At 45.1% G+C, this 22,712-nt stretch overlaps 1 protein-coding gene across 2 annotated transcripts in view; it reads right to left on the minus strand.

The window, feature by feature from the left end:
- Window positions 1–22,712, minus strand: part of SCFD2 (sec1 family domain containing 2) — a 692,911-nt gene that overhangs the window by 124,841 nt on the left and 545,358 nt on the right. For both annotated transcript variants that reach the window (XM_073583530.1, XM_073583529.1), the window contains exon 6: window positions 2,477–2,622. In XM_073583530.1, the coding sequence (XP_073439631.1) occupies window positions 2,477–2,622 (146 nt within the window). The remainder of the gene's footprint in view (window positions 1–2,476; window positions 2,623–22,712) is intronic.

The following is a 22,712-nucleotide window of genomic DNA, read 5'->3' on the forward strand; positions in this document are numbered from 1 at the left end:
ATGACAGAGGTCAACCGTTTTCTGTAAGTCTTCACAAGGTTGCCACACACTGTTGTTGGTATGTTGGCCCATTCCTCCATGCAGATCTCCTCTAGAGCAGTGATGTTTTTGGCTTTTCGCTTGGCAACACGGACTTTCAACTCCCTCCAAAGGTTTTCTATAGGGTTGAGATCTGGAGACTGGCTAGGCCACTCCAGGACCTTGAAATGCTTCTTACGAAGCCACTCCTTCGTTGCCCTGGCGGTGTGCTTTGGATCATTGTCATGTTGAAAGACCCAGCCACGTTTCATCTTCAATGCCCTTGCTGATGGAAGGAGGTTTGCACTCAAAATCTCACGATACATGGCCCCATTCATTCTTTCATGTACCCGGATCAGTCGTCCTGGCCCATTTGCAGAGAAACAGCCCCAAAGCATGATGTTTCCACCACCATGCTTTACAGTAGGTATGGTGTTTGATGGATGCAACTCAGTATTCTTTTTCCTCCAAACACGACAAGTTGTGTTTCTACCAAACAGTTCCAGTTTGGTTTCATCAGACCATAGGACATTCTCCCAAAACTCCTCTGGATTATCCAAATGCTCTCTAGCAAACTTCAGACGGGCCCGGACATGTACAGGCTTAAGCAGTGGGACACGTCTGGCACTGCAGGATCTGAGTCCATGGTGGTGTAGTGTGTTACTTATGGTAGGCCTTGTTACATTGGTCCCAGCTCTCTGCAGTTCATTCACTAGGTCCCCCTGCGTGGTTCTGGGATTTTTGCTCACCGTTCTTGTGATCATTCTGACCCCACGGGGTGGGATTTTGCGTGGAGCACCAGATCGAGGGAGATTATCAGTGGTCTTGTATGTCTTCCATTTTCTAATTATTGCTCCCACAGTTGATTTCTTCACTCCAAGCTGGTTGGCTATTGCAGATTCAGTCTTCCCAGCCTGGTGCAGGGCTACAATTTTGTTTCTGGTGTCCTTTGACAGCTCTTTGGTCTTCACCATAGTGGAGTTTGGAGTCAGACTGTTTGAGGGTGTGCACAGGTGTCTTTTTATACTGATAACAAGTTTAAACAGGTGCCATTACTACAGGTAATGAGTGGAGGAAAGAGGAGACTCTTAAAGAAGAAGTTACAGGTCTGTGAGAGCCAGAAATCTTGATTGCTTGTTTCTGACCAAATACTTATTTTCCACCATAATATGCAAATAAAATGAAAAAAAAACAGACAATGTGATTTTCTGGATTTTTTTTTCTCAGTTTGTCTCCCATAGTTGAGGTCTACCTATGATGTAAATTACTGACGCCTCTCATCTTTTTAAGTGGTGGAACTTGCACTATTGCTGACTGACTAAATACTTTTTTTCCCCACTGTGTATATATATATATATATATATATATATATATATATATATATATATATATATATGTGTGTGTGTCTTCAAGGTTTTTTTTTTTAAACGATGTGTACAGTGTTAGTTTACAATGCTGTTTTAACATGAGTTTTTGCATGGAGAGAGCTGCTCTATGTAAAAGCTCATGTTAAAATCGCATTGCATACGGATGTCATACTCATGTCATATTGAAAAATCACACTGACACTCGCATGAGAATTGCATAGAATCGGTCCGCTTTTTTCATCCAGAAAACGGACCGTTTTTTTCTCGCAAATGGGGATGAGCCCTAAAGGAACAATCTGCACATAAAACTCAGCGTACCTGCAAGAAAAATTTACATGCTGCAGATCTGAAACACGCACTACAGGCCAGTTTACTCCGAGTAAAAAAACAGCACAAAAGGAACAGTATGAGGTCTCTATAAATCCCATCCACTTTGCTGAAACTGTAAGACGCTGCATTTTTGATGCAGCAAAAATATCAAAACTTGCAAAAAACTTATTATGGGCGCACAGTCTTAGGCTCTGATTCTTCAAAGCAATTACACCTGAATTCTGGCGTAAATCGCTCTGAAAAGTCACAAAAATGTTTGTACAAGAACTTTGTAACTTTTAGCAATTTCACACAGTTCCGGGAAAACAGGCAAACCTGTGGCTTGATGTGGGCGTCTAATTGATGACAAGCTGTGGCATTCCTTACGCCAGAAATCTTACTCTGACTGGTGAAGGGAGGTGCACGCCACTTGTTCCTCATTCATCAAGAAGCGTAATGCCAACACCCCCCCTCATGAATACTGGTGTGACCATTGCTGGTCTTGATGGATAAGGGGCATTGAGTATATGCACACAGGTCATGTCATAGCCACCGTAAAATCCTTATCGACAAGAATCACCTGGATTATGTTGCAGAAATGAGGCGGATTAGATGCACATTTTATCCTTTGCGTTGCAAATGGAGGAATCCGTAGAGGCCTTCACAGTATACCTAAACAGACTGATCATTTCTTTCTTAAAATCCCATTCACAACACTGCCATTGTAACGGGTAGTGCATTTTGCTGCATATACACCCACAAACCCATAGTGCCGCAATCACCTGCTGAATATTGCTGCCAGGTACATGAACAGAACTGAACAGCTTCAAGTGTGAACGAATCCAGGTAAGATCCCTCAAAGATGCAAACACTTTATCCACCGCTGCTGTAGATTCCTCCAAGGTCAGCTCAGATGAAGATTCACATCCTGTAAGAAAACAAAATTATGTTATTCCCACTTCCGTCCAATCACTGGTTGGCACTTTTTAGAAAATATAGCAGTTGGGTCAGATTGATTACATTGAGTTGGCTAAACATAGGAAAAGATTAGTTTGTCCCCGATCTCCTTGAGATTCTGCCTCCAGAGCTTAATTTAAATGAAAGAGGTCATTGTCTGTGTGAGACATGTAATCACTGACAGGCTTCTCTCCTGTTCTACATGTCTCACACTGGTAACACCTCCTTTCAAGCAAAATTAGCTCACGGATTCTCAGGGAGATCTATGTCCTGCCCATAGATCTTAACAGCACATTTACATATAAGAAAAACATGCATTTCTCTGGAATAAGACATAGGATCACAGATATCCAGGTATCATTTTATACAACTTTCTATGACTTATAGTCACGGCTGAGAGTGTTGGCACCCTTGAAATTGTTCCATAAAATTAAGTATTTCACACAGAAAATTATTGCAATTACACATGTTTTGAAATACACATGTTTATTTCCTTTGTGTGTATTGGTGCAACACAGAGAAAACAGACAAAAAAGGCCAATTGGACATAATTTCACAAAACAAAAACAAAAATGGTCCGGACAAAATTGTTGGCACCTTTCCAAAATTGTGGGTATACAACTTTGCTTCAAGCATGTGATGCTCGTTCAATCTCACCAGTGGCAAGGAATAGGAGTGGGCAATATGGGACTGTCTGGGAGAACCTGAGTGAGAGTAGTGGAGCGACAGTGGATTCATTAAGTCATTAATAATTGTATTGGTATTTCAGAACATTTACTGTCGCAGGGCTGTCCAAAGCACCACATTTTTTTGGGAGCCCATCCTTTCTGTACTGTTGTTGTGGCCAGTCATAGCTGTCACTTTATGACAGTTCAATGGCTGACACGGCTATAGCAGCAGCGTGGAGGTCAATGAATTAGTGCTCCTGTAGATGCCAACTAAAGTAACACTCCGATCAATTTTCTATGTCATGTGGTATATGGAGCAATAGTCCCTCATACCTTCCATTGTGGTTTTCTGCTGCCAATCATGTGGCCCTCACCACTAGCGGGTGCTGTGCCGGTAGACATAAAGAGGCCTGTGGCTGTCACTATCTTCTTATCCTTCTGGCAAGGATCTATGTAACAAGCTCTAGAAACTGTAGACAGAACTTTCTTCATTCACATGTTGGTGATAATTATAAATGATCGCTAAGCAGAGAATTTCTATGAGTGCTGCCTCTAGTGCTGCAGCTGTCATCACAGCAGGCTCCCGTAAACTGACTCTCAGACTGTCTTGTAAATCACCAGGGACGGCAGTGCTTAGGATTTTTGTAGTTTTGCTCCAGCGAGATGTTGTGCTACAATATCAACAAGACTGGACTTCCACACCTTGTCCTATGCCAGAATTGTGCCCGTCTTTCTCTCTCGCATGCCACTTACAACTTACTGAGGCCACTTACATACATTAAAACAAGCGGCATACACTAAAGGGTAATCTCCTACTGACAGCAAGGTCATTTCAGCATAATTACACCATCTCTAATTCACCTCAAATTTATTCACCACAATCTGACGTTTTGGGAAAAATTCACTGATCCTGACACATTGGAATTTCAAAGGGTTCAATCGTCTCTAATGAAAAGTTATTAGTTGTTACATTTTTAATTTTTATGCTTATAATACATTTGTGAGTGTTTTTTTTGTCCTAACTTTAGTCCTAACCCTAGTAAGAACTTTAGTCCTAACCCTTACCTTAGTCCTAACTTTATTCCTAATCCTAACTTTAGTCCTAACCCTTACCCTAGGCCTAACTTTATTCCTAATCCTAACTTTAGGCCTAACTTTATTCCTAAACCTAGTTCTAACTTTTGTCCTTTTACCCAAGGCCTAACTTTATTCCTAACCCTAGTCCTAACTTTAGTCCTAACCCAAACCCTAGGCCTAACTTTATTCCTTACCCGAGTCCTAACAATAGCATTAAAAACTTAGAGTTTAATATTATATTAGTGCTTTTTCCATTTTTTTATTTTTTTTACAGGGAATGTTTTTTTTTCAATTTGGAATGGCCCAGCAAGTCCACGCTCTATCTCTCCTCTCCCAAAATTACAAGTGAAAGGTGAGATGGGGAGCTATGAGAAAGCTCAGTGCTTCCTTTGTCATCTCAGTCACTGCCTACGCAGAGCACAGGAGTCGAGATGAGCTGGTCATCGGCTGCTGCACTCGGCAGAGGAAGCAACAGAGATGACAAAGCTGAGGTTTTGTAATCTTCTGGCTGCCTAAGGAGAGTGCAGCAGACGTGATGAGTTTGTCATCGGTTGCAGTCCTCTGCATAGGCAGCGACCAAGATGACAAAATGAAACATACTGACATACCTGAAACATACTGCAAGCTTTGCCGTCTGAGTTATTGCCTATGCAGAGTGAAACCGCTTGTGACTAACTCTTCTTGACAGTTGCGCTCTGGAGAGGAGCCTGCGGCGCAGCATCGCTGACTGAGATTTCAGTCTTATCTAGCTCGCTGGCCCAACGCTCACTGCCACCTGCACTGCTCCAAAAGAAGCGGCGCAGGGACACAGCGAGTGCGCCCCCAGAGAATGTGCCAGCTATTTCACCTGTGGCCCACTCTCCCACCATCTGAGTTCTCATGTCTGTCAGTCCATCTACAGTAAATGTGCGTAGAGCATATTCTGCTTAATCACGGTGAATGTGGCTGTTACTGATGAAGGATTGGAAATAAAGAACAATTACAACCACAACGGAACATTTCACGTGGCCACCTGGGCCTTATAAATCCTGTCCAGTGTGAGAATGGTCTGGACGGTACATCAGCCGCCGGCACGTGGACACATGAAAGCTAAGTACAGAATGTACAGTCTGGATGTCACACTGGTGAAGAATCCAAATTAAACCCATACTGTGGCTGTAACGAGGCAGGAAGACGTGTCTGCAGGAATCTCGTGTAGTGCCCCGAGATGTAATAAAGCACGAGAGGGAAAACCAATACTGGAATCATTATTTTGAAGTCTGAGTTGTTGCAATATCGGCTCCTGGCCCAGACCTGGCTTTATGAAATCCCACTACAAATCCTCAGCTGAATTTCAGCTTCTAAAGAAATCAAAAGCCTCAAGTTAAAAGCCACAAGGTGATGAAAGACTGCCACACCCTGTTAGACATGTCTCTTTCCAGACTATCTGGCACTGGAAGCAAGAAAAACTGAAAATGTGTTACCGCAAGCCAGTAATGGGTCTTATAGGATTCCTACTGAAACACTGAATTCCCAAGACTGGAGGAGGGTCGCGTGAGACAGACTTGGCTTGATTGAATCCTTGCCAAAACACACACCGTGGTAGCCGGGCCGGGTAGCGTGACCTGCAGAGGCATACAGGCATTGGATTACGCTGCAGCCTATGCATGTGGAGCCAGGTGTGGGCTTTACACAATGAAACGACTGCTCAAGAATGCTGCGAGCCCCCATTAAGACACGCTGCCTTAATGCACAATGTCAATACGCTTTGATAACGCACTACTAGAGCACTCGATGAAGACTTTCCTCCGCACCCAATGTAAAAACCTTCATCTGCATCAGAATGACACATTTATGTTGTGCTGAGTGGTTGCCTTCCACCAAATATCAGCTACATGAGGTTTCTAGGAGGACACGGGCAGCGCAATAATCTCCAGCAGTTCTAATGGAAATCAGGACACGTCGCTGTTTACACAGATGCAGAGTTGTTTGGGTGCATTATATTTTCGTATATATCTTACGAGCTGCAGAAATAAACTGACTGTGTTAGTAGCGGAAATTTCAGGACATATTTTAATGGGAAAGCATGTGTTGGATGACAGTGTAAAATAATCTGCGGGTGACTTATTTACAGAAATCGGTCACTTACTGTAAGCTGTTCAAGTGTGCATGGAAGTAATAAATCGCAATCACCATCTATCATGGGCCACAGGGAAGCCTGGTTTAACTTAAACCTTCCCATCTGCACCCCATCCAATCCACTGCAGGGCCATAGGCTGGCACCACCCCCCAGACTGCAATCATAGGTTAATGTTGCCGTTGTAGGACAGAGAGGCATCTCTTCTTACACGTTGCAGTGTGGTTTATTCTTGCTCCCTATAAGGGCCCCCCCTTGAACATATGCGTTGTGATATAATGCATTGCGCTGTTTAAATTTTATTTTATCTGTTTGACACTAAAATAAGTGGGGAATAGACAGAATTAATAGTTGGAACCAGCCCAGATTGATAGGGGCTATGTTGGAAGACAGAAGATGACTTCCTGATAGTGAGTCAGATAGAGCCCAGTGTCTAGCAGAGACAGACCTAAGGTCTGGAATTTGACATGTTTCAGTGTGCTGTGTTCGAAGAGGGAGGACGACAGGACATCAGGAGATAATACATCTTAACGACCAAAGGAATGTAACAAAACATTGGAAGCCACCTAACCAGTACGGAACTTAACCTAAGGGAAAGTAGAAGGCCCACTTTAAAGGGGAATGAAATCAGAGAAGGAATTGTATCGGAATGATGTTAGTGAATAGCTACATATGGTGAAAGGAATCTCAATTGTGTATATTGGAAGGAAGCAATGGACACCATATTGGGACTTAAATTCTCTTACGGAGAACGGTGGACTTTCGAGATTTTAGAGAGGAGTCACACTGACGTACCTCAAGCAGTGGAGTCCTCATTATTCAGTTGGGAACTGAGAGTAGCTGCGAGCGGCCATAGTGTTGCACCTTGTCCTGTGCGGCCCTCACAAGGGAAGATGAAGTCTCCCATAATTGTTTGCTGGTTTGTCATGAGGTGCAAGAGTATGAAGTGCAAGGAAAACGAAGTGTCATTAAATGTATCCGAGAAGTATCCATGTCTTCTTAATGCAAGGGAAAGAATTGTGTTTACTGCCTGATGTACAGTACGTACTTCTTATCGAGTACATGTTTAGTAAAAAGCAGTTTATTGTTGGACTTTGGTCTCCCTCACTCATCCTTGTAATATCTGGTCCTGGCGTGCCCAGTACATCAGCACCATGCAGTCTGCAGAGGCATATCGCACAGCTAAGATGAGCACACACCTAACCAGGACTCACATTTTCATGATATGTGCGGGGGCGTGAAATACAAGTACCTCGCCCATGGCTATCAGCCAGTGCCACACTACAACAAACAGTGTCAGGTCCAGGACCGTGTTGCGCTGCCTTCATCTATTTTGAGGCCTGCTGGGACAAAGCACGTTGAGTTACTAGCAAAAGGGACCATCCTGATTGGATACACCTTGTCACGGTGGGATGGCTGTAACTCTCTTTTGATCAAAATAATGTTATCTAAGTACCCTATGATTTTTACATTTTTACAAGAGGAAACCCAAACAGTGTCTTCTAGACCGGTTGTCAGAGACACCGCACTACACTTGCTCATAGAGCCAGTGCACGTGTCCTGAGTACAGAAGCAGTGCTAAGAGTTACCTGGGGAGCAGGGCAGCAGAGGTGACAAAGCGTGCTTCAACTAATAGTGTCAGAGAAGCCAGAGAACTCAGATTATGGCAAAGCAGAAGTCATGCACGGTACAGACCAGCGAGGTACAGGAGGGATAAACAGACGGGAGGTCAGACAAAGCCAAAGGTCATACACAAGATATCAGTACAGTACCAGGGAGGAGACAGAGTGGATAATCAGGGCCAAGCAGAGATCAAAACCAAACAGACATAGGAGGTACCAGGCAGAATCCAAAGCGATATCCAGGGAACAGACCGAGTCATACACAGAGAATCAAGCAACCAGAACACAGCACTAACACACTCAGGGGTCACCACACAATGCCAAGGGCAAGAGTATAACTGATAGGGATGGGAGCGTCCTGAGGCTATAAGAAGCCTCCCCCAGAACCAGGGAGAGGCCACAATCATAACCCCAGGTATGCAGGTAAGCCTGCATCGGGATCACAACCTTTAACCCCAGAAATGCCAGTCATCAGCACTGGTTCCAAACATTAACCCCACGTGTGCGAGTCAAACCCGCACTGAGATCATGACAGTACCCCCCTCTCAACGGGGGGGCCTCTGGACCCCCAGGCTTGCCCGGGTACTTAGCATGGAAAGCCCGTACCAGGCGATCAGCATGCATCAACCGGGCCGGTACCAAGGACCTGTCCTCCGGTCCATACCCCTTCCAATGAACCAGGTACTCTACCGACCGCCGTACCAACCTGGAATCTACGATATGACCGACCTCGTACTCCACCTGCCCCTCGACCAAAACAGGAGGAGCAGCAGACTCGGAGTCTCCCCGGACTGCTTCAAAAGGTTTCAGTAGAGATTTGTGGAAGACGTTAGGGATCTTGAAAGAGGGTGGAAGGCACAGCCTATACGCCACTGGATTGATTTTTTCCACAATCTTGTACGGGTCAATGAATTTGGGTCCTAACTTGGCTGATGGAATCTTTAACTTAATGTTTCGCGTGGAGAGCCAAACTTTCTCTCCCACCCGAAACATGGGACCAGGTGTTCGTTTCCTGTCCGCGAAAAACGTATACCTGCCTTGAGACCTGGATATACGCCGCTGGACTTCTGCCCATGTATCTTTTAACCGCTGAACAGAGTCCTCAGCCCCGGGGCACCCCGAATCCAGACGAGAAAACTCACCAAAATGAGGACTGAATCCATAGTTAATCAAGAAAGGGGACCTACCAGTGGATTGACTCATCCGACTATTGAAGGCAAATTCAGCCAACGGCAGTGCATCGCACCAGTCACTCTGTCTAGCAGAGGTTAGACACCTGAGGATCTGTTCCAGGGACTGGTTAGTGCGCTCCGTCTGCCCATTGCTCTCAGGATGGTATGCAGACAAAAAGGACAAAGACATACCTAATTTTTTGCAGAAAGCACGCCAAAACTTAGCCACAAACTGCACACCACGATCAGACACCACATTCAGGGGTACCCCATGCAACCGGATCACATGCTGCACAAACAACCTGGACAACGTCTCAGCTGACGGTAGTGCGGACAGGGGTACGAAATGAGCCTGCTTAGAAAACCTGTCCACCACTACCCATACCACTGTATTACCCTTAGATGGAGGGAGATTGGTAACAAAATCCATGGATAAGTGAGTCCATGGCCTTTCGGGCACTGCCAAGGGTATCAGCTCCCCTGCCGGCCGGCTATGAGAGCTTTTAGAACGAGCGCAGACCCCACAACCAGCAATGAATTTTTTTATGTCCGAACCAAGGGTAGGCCACCAAAAGATCCTAGCCACCACCAGACGTGTGGCTGAAATACCAGGGTGAGCACTCAACTTGGAATCATGGAACTCCTGCAAGAGTTTCAGGCGAAGTTGCTCTGCTACAAACAACTTCCCCTCCGGCTTGGCCGCCGAGGCCTGCGACTGTGCCCCCTGAATCTCCCGTTCCAATTAAGATGAGACCTCTGCTATCACAACCCCAGGGTGAAGAATGGAGGACGGTGGCTCAGGGGGCGACACCGGCTGAAAACTGCATGATAAGGCGTCAGCCTTGACATTCTTAGACCCTGGACGAAATGTAATTGCAAACTGAAAACGGGAAAAAAAAAGTGACCAGAAATGGCAGCGGCAGTGGCTTTTATAGTGTATCATGACATCATTTCAGCAGCCAATCACAGCCATGCCAATAGTTAACATGCCTACATGCCTAACAGGATGTGCCCACACTTCTGAGGATTCCCATTGGCTGAATCAAAGCGAGCGGGCTCATAGCATTATGGGAACTTCCGATTCCTGTTGTCAGAGACGCCGCACTACACTTGCTCATAGAGCCAGTGCACGTGTCCTGAGTACAGAAGCAGTGCTAAGAGTTACCTGGGGAGCAGGGCAGCAGAGGTGACAAAGCGTGCTTCAACTAATAGTGTCAGAGAATCCAGAGAACTCAGATTATGGCAAAGCAGAAGTCATGCACGGTACAGACCAGCGAGGTACAGGAGGGATAAACAGACGGGAGGTCAGACAAAGCCAAAGGTCATACACAAGATATCAGTACAGTACCAGGGAGGAGACAGAGCGGATAATCAGGGCCAAGCAGAGATCAAAACCAAACAGACATAGGAGGTACCAGGCAGAATCCAAAGCGATATCCAGGGAACAGACCGAGTCATACACAGAGAATCAAGCAACCAGAACACAGCACTAACACACTCAGGGGTCACCACACAATGCCAAGGGCAAGAGTATAACTGACAGGGATGGGAGCGTCCTGAGGCTATAAGAAGCCTCCCCCAGAACCAGGGAGAGGCCACAATCATAGCCCCAGGTGTGCAGGTAAGCCTGCATCGGGATCACAACCTTTAACCCCAGAAATGCCAGTCATCAGCACTGGTTCCAAACATTAATCCCACGTGTGCAAGTCAAACCCGCACTGAGATCATGACACCGGTAATATCGGAGGTGTATTGCAAGTGAGTTGCAGTAAAACGGCCAGGATTGCCTCTTGCAACGGTTGTAAAGTGGCCAATGACTTTCTTTGCCATTATGGAAACACTGTGGCTGCATCACGGTAATGGGGCTATTTCACAATGATTCGCATACAAATGTTGCCATATAGCCTCATTATCATTCTTCAGATAACCCATTGACTAAAGGGGGCTTTACACATAGCGATATCGCTAGCAATATCGCTAAAGCGTCACCGATTTTGTGACGCAGCAGCGATATTGCTAGTGATATCGCTACATGTGACACTTAGCTCCGACCGGCTCCCCCGCTGGCTATCGCTGATCGCGCGAGATCGGCCTGGTCCATTTCTCATCAGCGGCTTCCTGCTGGCACCGACGAACGACGAGTGGATGCGGGCGGAGGACGTCATCATCGCTGCGTCTGAAAGGTAAGTAACGACCGCTGCTGCATCGCTGTGAGGTCTGCCTGTTTGGCAGCTCACTAGGGACCATTTAGCGATGCACCAGCGATCCTGACCGGGTCATATCGTGGTCGGGATCGCTGGTGCATCGCTAATTATAACGGAGCCCTTATGCAATGGTAAGTTATCTTAATTAAAATTAATCTTTTGTGACACGTTATTAACGTTAAAGTGTTATGAGTCATAATAACTTTTTGCTACATCTGTACAATCGTGCCCAAAAGTTTTTGAGACCGCCACAAAAATTTCAGTTTTCACAAAGTTTGCTGCTTCAGTGTTTTTAGATCTTTCAGTTACCATTAGGCTGTGTGCCCACGTAGCGATTTTTAAGCGTTTTTGCCGCGATCCTATGGCATTCCGCACATGCTGTGCTAATGCTGCGCTTTTTTCCGCGGCGGAATCGCATCGCGGAAAAAATCGCAGCATGCTCATTCTTTTGTGCGGAATCGCAAAGAATTGCCGCGATTCCGCACCCATAGGAATGCATGAGAATCGCTTACTTCCCGCATGTGGCTATGCCCACCATGCGGGAAGTTAAGCGTCTCATGTGCGGTTGGTACCCACGGTGTGGAGGAGAGGAGACTGTCCTCCAGGCCCTGGGTACCATACCCCTGTAAAAAAAGAATAAAAAATAAAAAAATCGGGGTATATTTACCTTCCGATGTCCCGCGCTGCATTCCCGGCCTAAGCGTTCCCAGTAATTGAAATATGCACCGCAGGTCAGTTAACCCTTTAATAACCCCAGCGATGATTAGATCGCCTATATGTAGCAGAATTACAGCATTGCTATGAGCACCGACCACAGGTTGGTGCTCATAGCAATCCGGCATCAAGAACCATAGAGGTCTCAAGGAGACCTCTGTTTGTTATGCCAATGCATCACTGACCCCCCCGATCATGTGACGGGGGTCAGCGATGCACGTATTTCCGGCCTGGCGGCCGGATGCGCTTGTTAAATGCTGCTGTCAGAGTTTGACAGCGGCATTTAGTAGTTAATAGGCGCGGGTAGATTGCGATTCCATTCGCACCTATTGCGGGCACATGTCAGCTGTTCAAAACAGCTGACATGTCTCGGCTTTGAAGCGGGCTCACCGCCGCAGCCCTCATCAAAGCGGGGGATCTGATCTTGGATGTACTATCACGTTCAAGGTCAGAAAGGAGTTAATGCTGAGCAAAAAAAGAAGCACAGTGGGCATGAGATTTCTATAAACCCCATCCACTTAGCTGGAACTGAAAGACGCTGCGCTTTTGATGCAGTGAAAATAAGCAGTATCAAAAACTCACCAAAAGCTTATTGTGTCCACACAGGATTACAGACAAATATATCAACGTTTATAGAAACACTTAACGTTTACTCCCAAGAGAGGGGGCACATTCACAATTTTGCCTAATAACATTGCCATGTATAAAGACTGATCTAAACATCCTCCAAGAACTTGTAACAATCCAGGGGAATTTTGGTGATGAACAATGCTTGTTCCAGCATGGTGGAGACCATGTCACAAGGAAAAAAAAAGTTTAAAAAAGTTATGACATACTCACAATTGTACTGTAGTAACCATAAACACATTCGCCTAAGGGTATGTACACACGTAGTAGTTTTGTCACAAAACCTGGGAATTTCCTAGTGCCAGCAAAATGAATAAGATTCCTGAAGTCTCATGCACACAATGCTTATTTTTTCCTTGCAAATTTACAGCAGATTTAATTCTGGAGCATGTCAATTCCTTCAGCGTTTTTGCTGTTTTCACCCATGCTAATGAATGTATGCATTTTATGCTACGGTTTCCTGCCAACACATCAGTATTTGCAGCAAATTTGTGGTGTTCATTAGTGATGAGCGAGTATTCTCGTTGCTCGGGTTTTCCTGAGCACACTCGTGCGTCCGAGTATTTTGGCGTGCTCGGAGATTTAGTAGTTTTCGTCTCTCAGCTGCATGATTTACAACTTGTAGACAGGCTGAAAACATGTGGCGATTCCCTAACAAACAGGCATTCCTCACATGTATTCATCCTGTCTACAAGTCGCAAATCATGCAGATGAGACGACGAAAACTAAATCTCCGAGCACACCAAAATACTCAGAGATCACTCGAGCAACAAGTATACTCGCTCATCACTAGTGTTCGTGAATTTTGCACAGAGTCAAAAATGCTGTAATGGTCTTTTTTGTGCCTTAAACCACTTTTGTAACTTTTTAGAGCAAAGTCTCATGTTTTGCAAAATGGTGCAAAGCACCAAAGTAGATGGAGAACATATAATCACATTTGAGACAAATTTTGCAACTTTTCGATTGAAAATTTTTAAATAATGAATCAAGTAAAAACATCCAGAAACCGTAAACCTCACCCACATTAGTGAACATTTAGAAAACTGGCAAAAAAAAAAAAAAATACAGGCAAACATATAAAATAGACAAAAAAAAGGAGTATATTAAAAGAAGGGACAAATGATAATAGGCGAAAAACACAAAAAAATATTAAAAAATAGCAAGTGCAATAATGAACTTGGCCATATAAATTTAATGGAGAAGGGCAAAGCTTGTCTAACATTCCAGAAAGTCATTACCATTTCAGAATATACAATCAGGGAACATTACATATTAAATAACAGATAATAGCTGCTCAATTCTGTCCAGAAATTTCATGCTGGAGATTGTCCCTGGAAATGAACATTAAATGACATAATTAAGCTGTGTACTCACATGCAACATCGCCCCTAATCATAATTTACTGTACTTTACAAAAGTGTTTCCTATAACTCTACAAGATATGGAATAACAACCAGAAACTGCGGCATCCACTTACGACACATGCTGACATTGTACAGCAGCGCTCAATCGGCTCTGCTTTAAAGGAGCCTTTGTCTGGATTTTGTCCGCCTCATTTTGCGACTGATTTTTCCCTATTTCTTTTAAACTATTAAGAACTGGCTCGGAAAACAAGACCGCTCATTAGAGACCGAGGTTGCATAGGTCATAAATTAAAATCTCTATATATAAGGCTGAGTTCACACGTGGCGTTTTTTTCGCGTTTCCGCAGCGGTTTTAACCACGCGATTTTGCCGCGAAAACGCGAACAATAAGCATCCAATGCATTCCTATGGGATTCCGCAATGCTGTGCTAATGCTGCGGTTTTTACCGCGGCGGAATCGCTTCGCGGTAAAAAACGCAGCATGCTCATTAATTTCGCGGAATCGCGGCGATCCCGCACCGATAGGAATGCATTGTTCTGCTTACTTTCCGCATGTGGCTGTGCACACCATGCGAAAAGTAAGCAGAACATTTGCGGATGGTACTCACGGTCCGGAGGAGAGGAGACTGTCCTCCGGGCTTTGAGTACCATATCCCTGTAAAAACTAGAATTTAAAATAAAAAATATTGTTATTCTCACCTTCCAACGTCCCGGGCTGCCTTCCCGCCTCTCTCCACGCTCCCGGGCCCAGTAAGCCTTTGCGAGCGATGACGTCCGTTCTCGCGGGATCGCGAAGTCTCGTGGTCATTCGCGTGACGTCATCGCGAATGACCGCGAGACGTCGCGATCCCGCGAGAACGGACGTCATCGCGGTAATTGTCGCAAAGGATTACTGGGACCGGGAGCGTGGAGAGAGGCGGGAAGGCTGCGCGGGACGTCGGAAGGTGAGAATAACAATATTTTTTTATTATTATTATTTTTTACATTCTATCTTTTACTATTGAGGCTGCATAGGTAGCCTCAATAGTAAAAAGTTGGTCACACTCGTCAAATACTATGCTTGACGAGTGTGACCAACCTGTCAATCAGTTCTCCAAGCGATGCTACAGATCGCTTGGAAAACGCTAGCAATTCTGCAAGCTAATTACGCTTGCAAAATGCTAGTTTTTCCGCGGGAAAATCGCTGGAATTTAAAATGCGATTTTCCCGCGGAATGGAATTCCGGAATTCTCGCGGTAATTTCCGCAAGAGTTCCGCTATGTGAACCCAGCCTAAATCTGAATGTGTGTGTGTGTATCACCAACCAATCACGAAGCAGCAGAGTGGGACACCAACCAATCCCGAAGCAGCAGAGTGGGACGCGGTTGGAGAGCAGGGCAGAGGAAGGATACAGCAGGACAGTGCATGGAGAACGGGGTAGTGAGGAAGAAAGTCTTCAGGACAGGGGCCGAATAGTGCCGACACCCTACCAGCCCTGTCCCGGCTCAGTCGTCGCTCCCCCTCTCCCCTGCAGCTTCCCGGTCTAAATTTAGTCCCCGGCTTCTACTGCGGCCTACTACAGCGCTAGGCCATGCCCCCTACAGGCCGCCCAATCACACGCACTGCAGCTCTGCTCTAGCTCCACCCACTCCGGCCGAACGAACAATTTGCGCACCTCTCCTGCGTCACCGCGTGTGGTGCATGGAGAGCGGGGCTGTGGAGGAAGCCAGACAGCGGGGCTGTAGAGCAGGGGTCTCAAACACGTGGCCCCTGAGGCAGGCATCTGCGGCCCGCGGTGCACTATATGTCTCACTCCCTGAAGCCGGGGGAAGGCATGCATTCAGGAGCGGCAATGGCACTGGCTGTTCTGTGTGCACACACTGCACAGGACCTGTGATGAGGTCACAGGAGGGGGAGGAGTCAGTGGTCACATGATCAGGGACCTCAGTGTGTGCAGGACGGATGCTGCTGTCTGTGTGCTGGTTGTCATGGTACTGGATGAAGGTAAGTTTATGCATGGGGTCAGGAGGGGTTTACAGGGTGGATGGAGCAGAGCCCTGTGTGTACGAGGTGTATGCAGCGGAGCCGTGTGTATACGAGGTGTACGGAGCCCTGTGTGTATGAGGTGTACGGAGCGGATCCCTGTGTGTACGAGGTGTATGGAGCAGAGCCGTGTGTGTACGAGGTGTATGGAGCAGAGCCGTGTGTGTACGAGGTGTACGGAGCCCTGTGTGTATGAGGTGTACGGAGCAGAGCCCTGTGTGTACGAGGTGTACGGAGCGGATCCCTGTGTGTACAAGGTGTAAGGAGCCCTGTGTGTACGAGGTGTATGGAGCGGAGCCCTGTGTGTACGAGGTGTACAGAGCTTTGTGTGTATGAGGTGTATGGAGCGGAGCCCTGTGTGTATGAGGTGTATGGAGTGGAGCCGTGTGTGTACGAGGTGTACGGAGCCCTGTGTGTATGGGGTGTACGGAGCGGAGCCCTGTGTGTTCGAGCTGTACGGAGCTGAGCCCTGTGTGTACGAGGTGTATGGAGCGGAGCCCTGTGTGTACGAGGTGTACGGAGCGGAGCCCTGTGTGTACGAGGTGTACGGAGCAGAGCCGCGCGTGTACGAGGTGTATTAAGTTTGAAAGGAATGCGGCCCCCAGCTCAAATTTTTTTTTTATGTGCGGCCCATTTACTCTGCCGAGTTTGAGACCCCTGCTGTAGAGGGAGAGAGCGGGAGAGCAGGGCTGTGAAGGAAGAGAACGGGGCTGTGGATGGAGAGAGCGGGAGAGCAGGGCTGTGAAGGAAGAGAACGGGGCTGTGGACTGGGAGAGCAGGGCTGTGAAGGAAGAGAACGGGGCTGTGAAGGAACAGAACGGGGCTGTGAACAGAGAGAGCAGGAGAGCAGGGCTGTGAAGGAAGAGAACGGGGCTGTGGAAGGGGAAAGCAGGGCTGTGATGAAAGAGAACAGGGCTGTGGACGAAGAGACCGGGGCTGTGGAGTGACACCGGGACATGGATGTAGAGCGCGGCTGTGGAGGGATAGAACGGGACGGCAGGTGGAGAGCGGGGATGTTAAGGAATACAGCGGGACCCACAGTTAGGTACTATGCCCGGGCAACGCCGGGCTCTTCAGCTAGTAAAACATAAATGTCAAATTATCATGCACACAATAAAATCATCACAACTATCAGATAAAAAGAAAAAAATAATTATTTAGTGCACACAAGTTCTTGATTGATAGAAAGAAAAGGACCGTTGAAATATATTGCGGCAGTGAACAGTGCAAGGAGTAAGAAATAAAAGGTTGAGAAATGATGAATACATTTTTTTAGTTTGTTATTGCCATATGTATTTGTAGGTGTAGGGACTTCATGTTTGCTGTTGCAGAGAGTTTGTATATACTGTGCAAAAGTTTTAGGCAGGTGTGGGAAAAAATAATAAGAATGTTTTCAAAAATAGAAGTGTCAATAGTTTATTTTTATAAATTAACAAAATGCAAAGTGATTGACCAAAAGAGAAATATAAAACAAATCAATATCTAGATAACGTCACCACCCTTTGCCTTCAACACAGCATTAAGATATCAGTTCTCCTAGGTTCACTTGCATATAGCTTTTGAAATAACTCTGCAGGGAAGTTGTTCCAAAGAACTTGGAGAACTGAACATAGATCTTCTGTGGTTGAAGGCTTGTGCTAGTTCTTCTGTCTCCTCGTGTGATCCCAAAAGGACTCAATGATGTTGAGATCAGGGCTCTGTGGGGGCCATATCATCAATTCAGGACTCCTTGTTCTTTATGCTGAAGATAATTGTTAATGACATAAGTGTATGCTTGTGGTCATGGTACTATGCATAATAAATTTGCATCAGATGACTCCTTGATGTATGATGGCTAAGTATCTGCCTGTATTTCTCAACCTTGAGGACACCATTTATCTTGACCTAAGTCCTAACTCAATTTACTGAAATGTTTCCCCAAACATGGAATGATCCTCCACCATGCTTCATTATTGCCTGCAGACAATTGTACTGCTTATTGTACTGCTCTCCTGCCCTTTGCTGAACATAAAGCCTTAGACAGAAGTTTCACATTTTTCTCTTCAATCCAGAGGACCTGCTACCATTTCCTACACCGAGTTACTATTTTTCTGTGTATAGTTGAGATACTTGGCCTTGTTTCCATGTTGAAGGTATGGCTGTTTGGTAGCAGTTCTTCCATGAAGCCCACTTCTGGCCAGGTTTCGCCGAACAGTAGATGAGTGTAGCTGGGTCCCACTAGTTGATGTGAGTTCTGAGTTGATGGCAATGCTGGACATCTTCAGATTTCAAATTAAGTAAGCATGATGTGTCATTCAACTGCTGCACTAAATTTCCACTGCATCTACAGTCATTGACACTGCCCATTGCTTTGTGTCCTCAAGTCTCAGAAATACAGGCAAATACTTATCCATCATACATTACTATCAGTGTGGTGTCTGATTGGCAACAAATTTATTCTGCAGCAGGACAACATCCCCAAACAGCCACTGTCATAAAGGATTATCTTCAGTGTAAACAAGAGCAAGAAATCCTGGAAGTAATGATATGGCCCCACAGAGCCCTGATCTCAACGCCATTGAGTGTACGTGGGATTACATGAAGAGATAGGGTTTGAGCAAGCCTACATCCACAGTTCTGCTGATAATTATCCAAGATGTTTGGAACAACCTCCCTGCCAAGTGTCTTTAAAAACCTTGAGAAAGTCTACCTTGAAGAACTGATGCCATTTTGAAGGCAATTTGTGGTCAGACCAAATATTGATTTAGATTTCTCTTTTGATCACTCACTTTGCATTTTATTAATTTGACAAAATAAACTATTAAAGGGAATCTTTCACCTCATTTTTCCGACATGAGATGCGGCCACAGCCATCAGGGGCTTATCTACAGCATTCTGTAATGCTGTAGATAAGCCCCTGATGTAACCTGAAAGATAAGAAAAACGAGTTAATTATACTCACCCGGGGGTCGCGGTCCGGCACCTCCCATCTTCTAGCGATGACGTCCTCCTCTTTACTTCTGCCGCGGTTCCTGCACAGGTGTACTATATCTGCACTGTTGAGGGCAGAGCCGAGTACTGCAGTGCGCAGGCGCCGGGAAAGGTCAGAGAGGTCCAGTGCCTGCGCACTGCAGTACTTTACTCTGCCCTCAACAGAAGTAAGGAGGAGGACTTCTTTCCCGGCGCCTGCGCACTGCAGTACTTTACTCTGCCCTCAACAGGGCAGATAAAGTACACCTGCGCAGGAGCCGCGGCAGAAATTAGAAGGAGGACGTCAGCGCTAGAAGATGGGTGGCGCCGGACCGCGAAACCCATCGGACCGGACCCCCGGGTGAGTATAATATAACTCGTTTTTCTTATCTTTCAGAATGCTGTAGATAAGCCCCTGATGGCGGTGGCCGCAACTCATAGGGCAAAAACGAGGTGACAGATTCCCTTTAAAGGGGTTCTCCACTATTTGGGCAACCTATTCTCAGTCTTTATGTTTCCGCCCAGTAAAATAACAACATCTATATTCACTTCTGGTACAATTGATTATGTGACATTGTTACATTCCCTGTTACCAATCAGTGCTGGCTTCATTCTTCTCACCGGGATCACGTAACATTATGAGCTAGTGCTGACACTGTGGAACGGTGTCGGCACCGGAGGTGAGCATAGGTATTAATATTTTATTCGGTGGAAACATATGGATTCAAGAGGGGTTGTTCGAGTAGTGGACAACCATTTTAACACGCCTATTTTTTAAAGCAGTCTTACCCGGCAGCATTCTTCCATACCTGCCAAAAAATGTTCACAGTGCTGTACTTTTGTACTGAAACAAAAGCATACATTCACCTGAGTATTAACTTTATACTATAAGTAGAGCTGGCGGATTTCTACATTGTTTGCATTGTGCAATCGGGGGTTGAGGCCTTGCACCCTATCAATCCATTTTTCCAGGCTGTTTTTCAATAGAGCAACATACTGTATTGCTGCATCCTATTATTCCATGGTCATTTGAGTCTAACTATAGACATGGAGAGGTAAGTTTGTAGAGGAAGGCTGAGAAGAGCGTACTTTATCGGTCAAAGATGGGCTAATGCAATGTTGATTAAAACTGTAAACTAAATACCTTAAGTTTTTATGTGTGTAGCTGTAGTTGAATTCATTTTTTCTTTATTCCTTGGATGTTTTTCTTAGTATTTTTGTATATATATATATATATATATATATATATATATATATATATATATATATATATTTGTATATCAGCCACAGTGTACGTGCGCCTGCATGTTATTAAAGGATCAATATTAATACTGCACGATACATCTCACCTTGTACTGATGGAGTGCATGGTTATATACAATATGCCAACTCTGCCACTGCCCCTGAGGAGCTGAACTGCTGCCTTCTTGACATGCAGACCAATGTATATAAAACACTTGTGTAAGTGCCTCCATTATTGTTATTAGTGTACGCCTGGAGCCATTTGTTTCTGAATCAGTAGCGCCATTTTTCCTTTCCTATAAGGGTATGTTCACATTGCATTTTTTTCAGGAGTTTTTTTTTTTGGTACAAACTCTCGAGAAACCATGAGAAGTTCCAAACCCACAAGTTTTGATTGGGGATTTGGAAAGTTTATGCTCCAAAAACTCCTGAAAAAAAAACAACTTAGTTTGACCCAAATCAAACAAACCAGTAAAACAGTGTGATCCAAGTCTTAGAGCCGAAAATGTATTAGAGAAAGTAAAACAGGCAATTCTCACTTAGTCAGTCCCCGTTGCCCAACTGTTTCCACCAATCTTACAGTGATGATATCCAGTCAATCATGCACATGACCACTGCAGCCAATCAATGGCTTCAGAAGTGAGGTTAGATACTGCCATGTTAGTGAAGTGATGTCAATGTCTCGCGATTGGTGGCAAATTAGTATGCCCGTATTGCTTATTTTTGTATTTTAACACATTTACTGGTTATATCTTATATGGGGGTTTTTTTAATCCTTCAAGACAGATAACAAAAACCTAAAAAAAAAATAAAGGCAGCGCTCAGAGGATATTCAAGTGAAAAATGCTGACATGATGAACTCACCATTTTTCACTGGAATATCCCGGAGTGATGCCTTTAAGTTTTTTAAATTTTTGATGGACTGAAGGAATTTCACTGGGAATTTTTCTTGAAGGAGTTTTACACCATAAGTGATGTAACTTTTCATGAATTAGGCAGGTGAGTGTTGCCCATCCTGGCCCACCTTAATCAATTAGGCCCTTGGAGTTTCTACTCCAAAAAGACTCAGTGTGAACTTGCCTTAAATTTTTATTTATTACACCCCCCAGGGTTCACTTTTGTAAATTATCTACATTCTTGTCGAGCACCATATGCAAATGATCATGAATAGTTGCAGTGGGATTGCCTTTGACCATTGTCGGTGCCTCAATCAAGTGTCAGAATCCAACCCCCTTGCTTCTGGGTGATGTCAGTGATGTAATTTTAGGAGACATGTTTACATCTACTTTCCTTTGTACTGTGCAATAATTGCTTCCCTATCTTTGTAGTGGAGTTTCCCAGGGGACAGGTTATCAGTGGGAAAGTTTCAATGTGTCACTGCACTTATCTCATTATTAGCTCCGACTTGCTTATAATTAGAGGTACTGTTTGAGGCCATGTTATCATGGGGTAGAAAGTAAAATAAAAAAAATACACAACGGCATACTGCATACGGAACTCCCAAACCCTATTTTTTTCCCACTGTATTGTATCATTAGCTACGTTTTCCATTCTACTTACTGGAAATAATTTTTTATTTTTTCTGATGTGTTTTCCTAGTTTTCTGCTTGGCTAAACATAAAAGGCTTGAAACTATTGTTGTGTATGAAGGAAATCTAGACATAGGAAACTATGGAGAGATCATAGACAAACCCTGTCTGTAGGACCTATTCTGTGACATTCGTGGTGTTACAGGTTGGGAATGGCTGTAATCAACTGGAGGCCACTGATGAAGGAAGGGGATGTCAAATGTCTCTGAAAGTGGAAATAAGAGAAAGATGGTAAACATGACAAAGTAAATCAGTCACCAAGATTTTGATACCTAATCTGAGAGCAGCATAATGTAGAGACAGACCCTGATTCCAGGGATGTGGCAGCTATTGGACTGCCAATAAGTGTAGTTTTCATAAAATCACTTTTATCAGCAAGAGATTATCACTAGGACTAGTAAACTTGCTGCATGGTAGTCCTCCATATTCATGAGCTCTTTATAACCCTGCCCCCACCACTGATTGGTAGTTTTCTGTGTACACTATACATGGACAGATAGCTGCTGTCACCAATTCCGATGCGGCGGCCGCTCCGGGGGTCCCGTCAGGTGCGCACGCGCACCTTTCGTACCTAGTCCATTGGCTGAGCAGTGTTCTTGGTGCGCACGTGTTCTCTTCTCAGCTCTGTCTCCAGTCTTGTCCTCTCTATGGTCCTGGAGGACCTGACCCGGAAGTCCAAGTGCTCATGTGCTATA

Source organism: Dendrobates tinctorius, unplaced genomic scaffold (genome assembly GCF_039654945.1).
Source record: "Dendrobates tinctorius isolate UK_male_01 unplaced genomic scaffold, ASM3965494v1 ptg000079l, whole genome shotgun sequence".
Lineage (NCBI taxonomy): Eukaryota > Metazoa > Chordata > Amphibia > Anura > Dendrobatidae > Dendrobates > Dendrobates tinctorius.